The sequence below is a fragment of the Mustela nivalis genome (genome assembly GCF_964662115.1).
Source record: "Mustela nivalis genome assembly, chromosome: 7".
In the NCBI taxonomy this organism is placed as follows: Eukaryota; Metazoa; Chordata; class Mammalia; order Carnivora; family Mustelidae; genus Mustela; species Mustela nivalis.
In genome coordinates, this window is record NC_139026.1 from 30,091,389 (window position 1) to 30,104,103 (window position 12,715).

General features: G+C 40.8%; 1 protein-coding gene across 3 annotated transcripts in view; it reads left to right on the top strand.

Moving 5' to 3' along the window:
* Positions 1–8,979: 8,979 nt before the first annotated feature.
* Positions 8,980–12,715, top strand: part of KITLG (KIT ligand) — a 91,487-nt gene continuing 87,751 nt past the window's right edge. Inside the window, exon 1 of one of the 3 annotated variants that reach the window (XM_082738865.1) lies at positions 8,980–9,547. In XM_082738865.1, the coding sequence (XP_082594991.1) occupies positions 9,533–9,547 (15 nt within the window). In that variant the 5' untranslated portion in view covers positions 8,980–9,532. The remainder of the gene's footprint in view (positions 9,548–12,715) is intronic. The other 2 variants (XR_014313818.1, XM_082738864.1) reach the window with 2 other exon arrangements.

Here is a 12,715-nt window from a genome sequence, read left to right on the forward strand (position 1 = left end):
AGAAAGCTAGCTGGCTAGTCCTGGACCGAAATTCCTCAGTAGAGTGCTTACAGCACCTAGGTGATGTACCTTCAACTAAATCTCACACACACACACACACACACACACATACCCATCCTACATATTTTAAGGTAAATGAACAGTAGCACAGCAATAATCAGTACAATTTAAGTATGCATTCTTTACAAGTGAAAAGAAAGTACATGATAAAAAATTAATTATTAGGACAACAATAACCTTACTTTTATTAACTATCTCATGGTCTCACTTGGAGTGTGGTCTTCAGAATAAGAAAGGTGATATCTCAGATTTGCCATAAGAGCTGTCGTAGCATGAAATGGCAGCTCTGAATGGAAATAATAAAGAAAAGGAAGGTAGATGAGGGTGGCTGGTGTATGTGCCGAGTGATGACAACGTCTAGGGCTTAGTAGCCATTTTTAAAGTTGGTTCTCAAGATTCTTAAAGCCCTTCTTTCCTCAAGGCCTCTGGAGAATAGGTTGAAAATTGGTCAAGAGCCCTATAACCTCTAAAGATGGGGTCATTACAGTCAGTTTCTAGCTGAGGGAAAACACAGACAATGAGGTACATTGTGAACAAATGTCTTTTATCCAAACTTGATAAGTGGTCTGATGACGCTGAGAGAGACATGAAAAATCTGCTACTTGTCTAATTAAGTTGCACATCCACCAAAAAAAAAAAAAAATCTACACTGCTTATTTCAGATTATGGAACCTACAATGGTAAAGTTACCTGCTGCCTAGCCACCTTAATGTCAAACCCATTTGTTATCACATAAAGACACTCCCCCAAAAAAGAAAGAAAGAAAAAAAATTCCAAATATGTGACAGCTTCTCTGGAATTCCCTGTTTTTAGTTTTTGGAGAAAGAGATAACGAAGGGAGTTGCATTATATCTTGTCATAGAGCCTTATAAAGTAGCGTATTGATCTATATCTCTGCCCTCGTTATTAACAGTGCCATTCAAAAGTTGTACAGAACAAATGTCAATTAGGAAATAAGCTATGCTCTAGAAACTTCTCATTTAAGTTATTCATTAGAGAACACATTTCAAAACAAGACTATAGAAAAGAACATTGCTGGGGCACCTGGGTGGCTCAGTGGGTTAAGCCACTGCCTTCAGCTCAGGTCATGATCTCAGGGTCCTGGGATCGAGTCCCGCATCGGGCTCTCTGCTCAGCAGGGAGCCTGCTTCCCTCTCTCTCTCTCTGCCTGCCTCTCCATCTACTTGTGATTTCTCTCTGTCAAATAAATAAATAAAATCTAAAAAAAAAAAAAAGAAAGAAAGAAAAGAACATTGCTACAGTTGGAGCCACAGATCTCTTTTAAAATCAGATAACTGAAGAGGGTAACATCTCTGCCAAAAACACCAACATAAATTAATTAATTTATCTAGTATACATAAAAGTTATGAGAAACGCATGAAATTCATAACCAGGAAAATTATGCAAAAGTGTACAATTAGACATATATTTTTAAAATGTCATGGAGCAGAGCAGAGGGAGCTCTGGTAAAATATATAAAATTTGTAACATTTCATGGTATTTGAGCATCTAAAATATATGTATGTTCAACAGTGTCCTATGTTCTGGGAATACAGACTATAGAGAAGCATATTCCCAGAATACACATATTTAGAAAACCAATATTAACTTTTCTTCTTCTCTAGAAATCCTCTCTGAATAATCTTTAAATCATTTTCTTATTAATAATAAATCACTCTTTACTATAAATAAAGGTGGCATATTTACTCTTTGATCTTGATTCCTTAGAGGTAGTGCTTCTGGACTAGTGTTTCATTAGTCATTTCTGGAGATGTAGATTCTGCCCCTCATTCAGATTAGCCCTTTGTGGCCTCAGTTTCTGCACCTGTAAACTACATTTATCAAAACTGTCTTCTAGTTTTAAAAACTATGTGTTGGAGTACCTGGGTGGCTCAGTCTGTTAAGCTTCTGCCTTCAGCTCAGGTCATGATCCTACAGTCCTGGGATAGAGCCCTACGTCAGGCTCCTTGCTCATCAGGAAGCCTAATTCTCCCCTGCTTGCTGCTCCCTCTGCTTGTGCTTGCTCTCTCCTTTTCTCTCTCTCTCTCTCTGTCAAATAAATAAATAAAGTCTTTTAAAAAAATAACAAAAAATAAAAACTATGTGAAATAAATTTCTGAAATCTCTAAGGATTAGAAAGAGACAAGCAAAATGTTTTTATAAGTGAATTGAAATAATTATACCTCTTTTATTAGAAAATAAATTTTGAGTCAAAAAACGTTTGTTAAACCTTTAGTAGCAAACACAATGACATGAAAACATAGTTGTTTTATGAAGCCTTGTTTCATATTCGCTCTCTAGAATGTTCCCATGAAATTCCCACAGCTCACTTTACTCTTTGACTTAATCACATTTTTTTTTGTTGTTTTTTGTTTTTGTTTTTAAAGATTTTATTTATTTGAGGGACGCCTGGGTGGCTCAGTTGGTTGGATGACTGCCTTCGGCTCAGGTCATGATCCTGGAGTCCCGGGATCGAGTCCTGCATCGGACTCCCAGCTCCATGGGGAGTCTGCTTCTCTCTCTGACCTTCTCCTCGTTCATGCTCTCTCTCACTGTCTCTCTCTCAAGTAAATAAATAAAAAAATATTTAAAAAAAGAAAGATTTTATTTATTTGAGAGAGAGATTGAGAGTGAGTGAGAGAGACCATTAGAGGGGAGAAGGTCAGAGGGAGAAGCAAACTCCCCATGGAGCTGGAACCGATGCATCACTCAAGACCGGGACACAAGGATCACCACCAGAGCCTAAAGCAGTGGCTTAACAAACTGAGCCACCCAGGCACACCTGACTTATTACATTTTGAACAATATCCTTTTCTCCTTCACTGAGTGAGGATTTGTGTATTACAAATTAATTTTCCTATCAATTATAAACCTAATTAAGGTTATAAAGAATGAACAAACACTCTGCTTCAAAGAGGAAGTATTATTTGAATCAGGATTTGAATAATGAAAAGGAGGTTTCAGGCAGAAAATAGAGAAAAAACTATTGCAGAAACAGTGTGAACTCAGGAACAAAGGTGTCAAAGAGGAAATGTTAAGAAGTCCAGTATGGCGGGACGCCTGGGTGGCTCAGTTGGTTGGGCAGCTGCCTTCGGCTCAGGTCATGATCCCAGCGTCCTGGGATCGAGTCCCACATCGGGCTCCTTGCTCCACAGGGAGCCTGCTTCTCCCTCTGACTCTGCCTTCCACTCTGTCTGCCTGTGCTCGCTCTCGCTCTCTCTCTGGCAAATAAATAAGTAAAATCTTAAAAAAAAAAAAAAAAAAAAAAAAAAAAAGAAGTCCAGTATGGCTAGTTGAATGAAAGTGGCTGATACAGCAAATGAACCTAGGCAGCTCTAAATATTGTGGCCAAATTGTGAGGAATTTCAGATCATTCTGTAGGTACTGAGAATCAAAATACATTTATAGACAGTGAAGTGGTGTGACTAGATTTTTACAGATGCTACTGAAATGTTGGCAGTGAAGTTGATATGGAATTAAATACAAGACCAGGGGCAGGAGGACGATTGGTGGATCTGCTGAAATAGTTTAAGTGAGATTCATTAGACTCTGAAGTAGGGCCATGGATAATGGAAATGGATATGATGTTTTAAAAGGAAATTATTAGTCATCTGGAGGTATTCACAAGAATTTGTCAAATTGGTTAATGAATAAATAATATGAATTATTTCTATAAAATTAAACTAATAATTTTAAATATGCCAGGAAATTCCTTCTTGAAGATCCATTGGATTTCTTTTCTCTCATATTCCTACTAAAATGTTTAAATAAGATTATTTCCTTTAGAATTTCTTGATACTACTTTTTCTTTGGGCCATAATGGCTAATATCTTCCTGATTATTTGATAGAAGTAGAGGATAATGATCTATTTGTATTATAATTATCTCCTTGAAGCACTAATTTTTTATTTTGCCACACTCCATTTGATATGTGATCAATATTCATTGAAAACACTCAATAATTTAGAACTTTCTGAATTGATATTATGAATAATTCTGGAATTTCACACAAGAGTTTACCAATAATTTAAGTATTTAGTATCTTTGGCAATGTTTACTAATCTTTTTTCCATAATGAAGAAAAAAATGAACTAAACAAATGGGTTTGAAGATATTCCCTGAATACCTGAAAATATGGGTTATTCAAAGAATACTCCATAATTTTTTTTTTTTCATCAGTTCTAAGGCTGATAAAAATCACCCACCTATAAGGATAGGGGAAGATTCACATTTTTATAGTTCGGCAATTCCACAGGAAAGAGGTAATCTTTCCAATCAACTTCAGTAGATAAGTCCCACAGGGGATGTTGACTGGTCCATTTTAGCTGTAGTACTCCTATCTCACCATCCCCTATGTGGAGCTGCAGAGGCAGGGGGTGAGGTACAGAGCCTTGTCCCTCATGAAAGACATAGAATCCACTGTGAATTATGCTGGAAAGAAGTGGGGGTGCTGATAGCAGAGAAGAAGAGTAGGAAAGTGTGCTGGGATAATAAATTCTTACCATAGTCCATATGCCTGGGTTAGAGCAATGCTTTTTCTTCTTAACTATTTGAAGGACCTTTAAGAAACTACTTTTCCTTGTTGGTTCTCAGTTTCCTTATCTATCATATAGAAAGATTATCTCCCTTACATGATTGTTGTGAGAAGTTAGTGACATAGTACAATCCCTGCCTCATGTCTGGCATCAGTAACTTAATTAGAACTGTATTAAGAGATTCACTATGTTCTGCTCACTGGACTTGACACTGATGATAAAATAACGAGTGAGGACAGGCATAGTCAGTGACTTTAATCAAATAATCACCCAGACAAATATTAAACTGCAGCAGCTTTGTAAGTACAACACTGGAGAAGGAATGCATACTTGAGTTTATATTAAGAAAAGAGTTGACTAAGAGTTTAGAGAAAGCTTGCCTAAGGAAGAGAAATATAGAGAATATTGAATTGAGACCTAATAAAGATGAGAAGATATTTACTAGGCAAAGAGAAAAGGGTTGAGCAAAGTGAGTAAGCAGAGGCAAAAGGAAGGAGATACGCAGAAGCTCTGAGATTGGAAGGAATCATGAGGAACAGAAAGAAGGCCCGTGTCTGAGCAGGGGCATACAAAACGCACTGACTTTGGAAAGGCAGCAAGGGGCCCGACCCTGGAAGCCATGAAGCCTTTGCTAAGCTATTTATTTCCTTATCCCAAGAGCAATGACAAGTCACCAAAGAGTTTTCAGCAGAGGAAGTTCTTCTACATTTCCATAACCCCCAAAGATGGGAATGGTTGGCAACTCTCTGGTCTGGCCTGGTCAGACCATAACAGTTTCAGTCTGGGGTATCTTTTTTAAAGAAAGGTACTGAAAACACCTGTATCTAATACAGGGCAGTCACAAAATGGTGAATAAACAAGAGATGTTTCAAATGAATGAGACAAGACTTACAAGACTTTTTTACTAAATTAAACCTGTCTCTTAACAACAACAGATGTTAAACTGAAAAACATAAACTGTTTCCAACCATTAATCAAAAAAAGCATGATGGACAAAGTAGCATTGAAAGAATGCAAGTAAAGACGAGATTATCATGGAGAGACTTTTCTTCCAAATGTACCAAATGTTGAACTCCCTGAACCCTAATGGGAGCCTACTATCTCTGCAAGAAAACATTCCCTGTATCTCCTATCCACTTGCGGCATAGCTCTGACACTTGTGCACTTTTAAGTAGCTCCTGGATTCCTTCTGCTAAGGGACTGGATACTTGCCTGTGTCTCCTCCAAAGGCGTGCTGCCTTTAAGGGAGATCTCAGTCTTTCTGACCCACTTTTGACCTCCCCATGGGCTTGCTGGAGAATCTTTGAATTGCATACAAGCTCTTTCTAATCTCCTAGATATCTGCTTCTTATTCTCTTGACTTGCTTTCAAATAACATGATTATACAGAAAAACTGGTGCATCACTATGAAGGAAACAGAAGATATGGTTATGGATAAGAGAGTCAATGATGATCTAAATGTAGCTAAAGTCACTGATCTGTACAGGTGGGAGAATGAGACAGAACAGAGAAGGACAAAGAAGGGAAGGAGGAAGGGAGGGTGAGAGTACAATGTAGAAGGTGAATATATTGAATACTGAGATGAATGACTTAGTTGAATAAAAAGAAATTCACCTGAATTTCTGAGAGGTTCACCATCTGGCTTCTTTAAACCTGGCCTAATTTATTAGCCCTTCCTTCTTATTGGTTTCATAAAATTAATATGGTTATATTGATGTTTGCCTGTTTTTGTAATTCTACCAACTTCATTATTTTTATCACATATGCCTTCCCTTAGTACTAGTTATTATTTATTTAATATTATACACTGAACTGTCTTTAAATTGACTCTTAATTTTTTCCCCAGAAACAAATTGTAATCATCTGTTTGATGTGATATATATACATATCCTATATGTATACATTTTTTTTTTAAAGATTTTTATTTATTTATTTGACAGAGAGAAATCACAAGCAGATAGAGAAGCAGGCTCCCTGCTGAGCAGAGAGCCCGATGCGGGACTCGATCCCAGGACCCTGAGATCATGACCTGAGCCGAAGGCAGCGGCCTAACCCACCGAGCCACCCAGGCGCCCAACTATATGTATACATTTAAAAATATATACATTTTAATCCATAATCATTTGATAAAACAAACAAAAATATTAATCTGTGCACCACCTAAAATCATCTTGGGAACATTTATAGCTATGCATGTCACACTGCTATACCCACAATTTGAGGCAAGGTAATAGAGCCTGCCGCAGAATCTGAAACAATCTTTCTCATACTCAATTGCCATTCTATTAGCGTATAGTAAGACATTCAGGAGTGTAGATTCTTTATGCACAATATCTAGGCAAGTATTTGGAAGATTTTGGCATAACAAAATTACCCACAAGTGCTGGTTGAAATTGGGATTATTTGGGAGGAGTCTTTAATTAAATGGTTTTCCAATACTATCATACACGTTTCAGGCTTTTTTCTACTTCTGCTTAAAGTGGTTTGCAACATGATTCTAATTGAAAGTAAAAACAATCATTTAATACTACAAACTTTTCTTGTGGTCCTTTTTTTCAAATATTTGTTTTCATAACTATGGACAGGGATGTATTCTTCTAATTGGGAGGGGCAGCCACATGGAGCAAACCACCTGATGGAGGAGGGCACAGTGACATACCAAGTCCCCAAATTTGTTTGCTATTATGTGAATGTGGTAGACAGAATAATGGTAGATGGAATAATGAACCCCCCCCCCCCCGCCAAAGATGGCAACATACTAATCCCTGGAACCTGTAAATGTCCTCTGTTACATGGCAAAGGGGAATTAAGATGCAGTTTTAATCAGCCAGGTTTTTTTTTTTTAAGATTTTATTTATTTATTTGACAGACAGAGATCATAAGTAGGCAGAGAGGCAGGCAGAGAGAGAGAGAGAGAGAGAGAGAGAGAGAGAAGAGGGGAAGCAGGCTCCCTACTGAGCAGAGATCCAGATGCCGGGCTGGATCCCAGGACCCTGAGACCATGACCTGGGCCAAAGGCAGAGGCTTTAACCCACTGAGCCACCCAGGCACCCCGTCAGCCAGTTTTTCAAAATAGGAAGATTTTCCTGGATTATTCACAAGGTCCTCAGATGTAAAAGAGGGAGACAAAAGGGAAAGTCAGAATGGTTTGAGGCCAGAAGAACTCAACTCACTGACTTTGAAGATGAAGGAGGCCATGAGCCAAAGAACGTGGACAGCTTCTATAAGCTGAAACAGGCAAGACAGGGAATTCTGCCCTAGAGCTTTTAAGGAATGCAGCACAGCCAACACTTAGCCCAGTGAAATCCATCTTGGTCTTCTGATCTCCAAACCGTAAGATAATACACTTGTGTTGTTCTAAGTTAAATTTGTGGTTATTTGGTACAGCAGCCATAGAAAACTAACTCAGTGAGGTTCAAATTTTACCTAGTTTCTGCTGTCATGGTTATCCGTTTGGCATATTTATTTGTTAACAAAGACACACTGAGCTAATTAATGCAAATTTCGAATCCTACTCATTAAAATACCTAATTTCTAAATTTATACATTATTCTTGTTCCAAAAAATTTATTGATGTTATGTCTAACATTTTGTTTTAAAAAATTAACACAATTCTTTTTAATGACCATTAAAAAGAATTTGTTCTCCAGTTATAAGAACAAAAATAGAAGAGTTTTGCGGAGGCAATAAAATACTTGTTCTAAGTATTTTTTTTTTAAGGCTATAGAGCCAGACGACTCTGGATTCAAATTAAGATGTAGCATTTACTAGCTGTAGTTTGGGAAAATTGACCTAAGCCTATGTTTTGTCATCCATAAGATGGGAATAAAAATGATAGTTTTGTTAAGTCAAATCTTCAAAAAAAAAAAAAAAAGATAGGTTTGAGGTTACTCTAGGTTTGAGGGAGAGATTCAACAGAAGAATCTACCAAAAGTCCTTTGCATGACACCTGGTATGTAGTTAAGTTAATCACATAATGCTGTTAGCTACTACCACTGTTTTTTTCATTATCTTTCTGATTTCCAAAATATCTCTAAGAAAAAAGTACAACTTTCAAACATTTGCTGTTATCGACCTGCATATTTAATAACCTATAGCTTCTCTTTTGATGTTAATTTCTATAGAAGCAGCAGGAAACCATTCTTAAAATAGCATCTCCCTCAGAATACTTAACCCTGAGTCAACAAATCTTTTTAAAATTATAAATATTCATTCATTCACTAAATTGTTAAAAATAAAAATAGAGGGATAAGACAATGGCCTAACTGCAGATCCCAGTTAAGCTCTCCCACCCCCGTCCCCAAGGCGGGGCGGGGTGAATTCTTTGCTAGGCACCCAGTGAACTCCTCTCGCGAACCGTCTCAGTGTAAAAGGGGGGAGCTCCCAGCTCTCCTTAGCGCGCGTCTGTCCCCGGGCGGTGCCAGGTGAATCCTGGCGGAGCGGGGAGGCCGAGCCGGGACTGGCAGGACCCGGCACGCGGCGCGAGCTGCGGCTGCAGGTTAAGCTTCACCCTCGGCGCCCTCGTGGCTTCCCTCTGGTGCGCGCCCGCGGCGGCCAGGCGAGAGGAAGCGTTTGGCCTGATTCGTTCAACTTCGGGGGCATTGGCCGCGCTCTGGCCGCCCTCCCGGGTCTCCCCCCGCGCCCCTGCAGCGTCTCGCTTCCCCGGGGCTCCGGAAGGAAAGGAGGCGTGTCCGGAGCAGGCGGGAGGGACCGGTATAAAAGTGCTGGCGGCGCGCCGGGCCGGGCTTCACTTGCCGCCTTGCGCCGGGACGAGGAGCGCAGCGGGAAGCACGGGCCGTGGAGAGGGCGCTGCGCTCGGGCTACCCAATGCGTGGACTATCTGCCGCCGCTGCTCGTGCAATATGCTGGAGCTCCAGAACATCTAAACGGAGTCGCCACACCGCTGCCTGGGCTGGATCACAGCGCTGCCTTTCCTTATGAAGAAGACACAAGTGAGTAGGGCGCACCGGGAGCTTGCCGGCTCTCCTAGAAAATCGCTCCCGGAGCCCGGGGAGGGGAGTGGGGGGGAGGCTGGCTCGTCTTCGCACCGGCTGCCGGGGCGTGTGGGGCTGTTCCCGCGGGACGAGCCAAGAGGGTGCGAGGGAGGCGGGCGTGGAGTGCGAGTCGGAGCCGCCCTGGTCGGGTGAGCCCGAGAGACGGAGTGGGAGCGATGAGACGGAGCTGGTGTCAAGTTTGGAGTCGAAGCCGTTAAGTTTGGAGCTGTCAGTCGGGAACTGCAGTTCCTTTAAAATGGAAGATCTGCTGCTCTTTGGCCGGAGAGTTATCACGGGAGGGCATTTCTTCGCACGGGAGATATTTTACCGTGGATCCCGGGAGATTACAGAACAGCTCCCAGAGCACCGCGCTCGCTCCCTCTCGAACCCAGGTTTTTGTGCAGCGCCTAGGTTGGTGGGCGCGGGGCTCGTGCGGACTCGGGTGCAGCCGCGGGAGCGGAGCCAACGCGAGCTCCTTAGCAGCGGCGCTCCGCGAGGCGGGGAACCTGCCCGCCAGCCCCGGAAACTTGGCTCTGCGCGGTCTTTGCCAGGTTTGCGGCTCTGGGTGAGTTTCCAGGGAGCCATCGATGGGGTAATACCACCACAGTGCACCCACCTTCTTCCATTACAGAAGAAAGAAAAAAAGTTTGTTGTTGTCGTTTTGTTTTGCTTTTTAAACAGGCACCTCTAATGATAGTTATTGAGGTAATTCCCAGTGCGGCTGAATTGTGCCTTATACATAAACACTGTGAGTAAAGCACCGCCCAGGGGTACAATTAGACTTTTTTTCCCCCCCTTGAAGCAACTATCTGGCTTACAGTTTGGAAAGGCCTGCCACGGTACTCCCACCCACAGTTCCTTTCTCCACTGCAGTTCTTACCTCTTCCCACTTCTCCCCTTAGGGATTTATCTGTGTGTCTGCCGCGAATTGGGTAAAGCTGCCCTTTTACCCCCCAGGAGGATCTATCAGAGACTGCAATTCCGAGGGGTGGAAGTGGTGGGGTAAAAGGAGACTGAGAATTTGTCCAAATCGTCTGTTTAAGATGAAGGTATCCATGTGCTGAAAATGCTTTGCTGAATGAATTGCTTTGTATCCTATTTTAAATTGATGTGTGGGCCTGAGAAATGTACACACTCAGAAGGAAGGAGGAAGAATGGAGCCCGATGCACAGGTGTGGAAAGGGCAGGGGAAAGGGACCTTTCCCGGCGGAAAGGAGGTTTGTGCTTCTGGAGACCCGAGGAGCAGAGCACAGGTTCCTCTGGAAAGCGGATTAGTTTACAGGCAAAGCCTCGAACACCACACCCAGGATCACCGCACTGTGCTCTTGAAATGCAAATGTTAGAGACTGGCACCGAAAGAAAAGTTTTAATGTAATTATTTGACTGGTGCAAGCTTTCTGCTTTGTGGAATAATAAGCGCAGGGGACCAATTCCTTGTTCTAAGAGCATCTCCTCACATGAATGGTAGTGGTGAGACCCAGTGGAGAAATTGCTATGTTCTAGTTTAGGAGGGTGGGGGGAAGCCTAAACCTTCTTATTTAAACAAGAACACAGGAGCCAGATCAGGTTAATGTCCAACACTCCAAAGGGAGAGACGATGGACTACATGTCACTTTGAGAGTCAGTAGGATTGATGATCCTTGCACCCTTCCTTTGCAAAACAAATGTGAGCTCTCTAATCTCCTTTCTCGCTTTGATTAAATGGCTGTGTAAATCGGATTACATGGAATAATTCCATTGAAAACTAGAAAGAGGTCGATCTAGCCTGAAACGCGGTGGCGTTAGTGACTCAGTGCTGCCGACCAGGGACATTTGAGACCGCTAAGTATTTTAGAAATGTGACCTGCTCCAACCAAGTTAAAGTGCAAGCCCTTGGGGGATCTTGCTGATGTTAAAGGGTTTGCAGGCAAAGGAGGGCAGTGCCCTTGTTGAATGAAGGCATTCATTGCCTGGGATCTAATGACCTTCAAGGTTTCCTTTAAGGATACTTCTAGCAATTCCACATTCTTGCCACTACAAAGGAAGATACTTGGAAATAGTAGGAAATAAATAAAATCATGGAAATAGGGGAGGGGAATTAGATCCTTCTTCATATTGTTAAATTTCCTAATCTGGAAGTTAGAAAGAAATTTTCTGTGCAATTCTATGTGGGTGGAGAATAGCACAAGGAAATTAGACATTAATAAGTAAGGTCTTTTTTTTTTTTTCTACTGCATCTAATGATATCCTTGCCAGGGAGGAATGTCTATTAATGTTCAACAGCTTAAGTAATCATTTATAAATATGGTATCCATACCAGAATTCTATCATAAGGCAACTGGTTCTGTACGTTTCCACTACCCAAGATACAAAGTGAGAATTTAATAATAGTAATAATAGTGATAAATTTTAACTTGAATTATAAGCTCTCCAAGAATCCCAGGGACACACAGGCATTCTGGCTTTTCACTCGAGCCCAATAAGTGTGGAAATTCCATCAACAACCACTTGGGGCTTGATAAATGATTCTGTCATTTATTTAGCTTGAGTGATGGACTTCAGTATTTGGAAAAGAATTACACCGGCAATAGTCCTTAGGAGCAATTGTAACAATAAATTGAATCATGAACCTAAAGAAATGAATGTGCTTTGCATTCTTCAGATTTCTGCTTTTATTTTATTCATATTCTGTGGTTTTACATCTTCAGAAGAGAATTGTGGCTCTGGCTTAGAAGGAACATCTATTTCAATGTGTAAATGTTTTTTCAATGTAATGCTCTATATATTTAATATACTGGTATATTAAATAACAATTGTGCAGATTATTTGGCAAGACTGGTTAGAAAGGAGCTGTCAGTTTAATGGGCCCGGAGCCATGTTTATCAATGTTGTACTTATATTTTAGTTTTGAGATGGTTTGTGAGAGTTTTCATGACTGCTGTCAGTTTTAGAAATACTAAGACAGGAAATATTCATCTTGCAAACAGTGTAGAAAGGCCATTTTAGGCACACATTAGTTCTCAGAAAAGAAACAAATAGAATGCTTGTTAGTTTTTTTTATTCCAAAGAAAATACCCTCTTTTGTCTTTATGAAATTTGTCATCTGCGTGATGATGCAAGTTTTAGAAAAAATTAACATTTACGAAA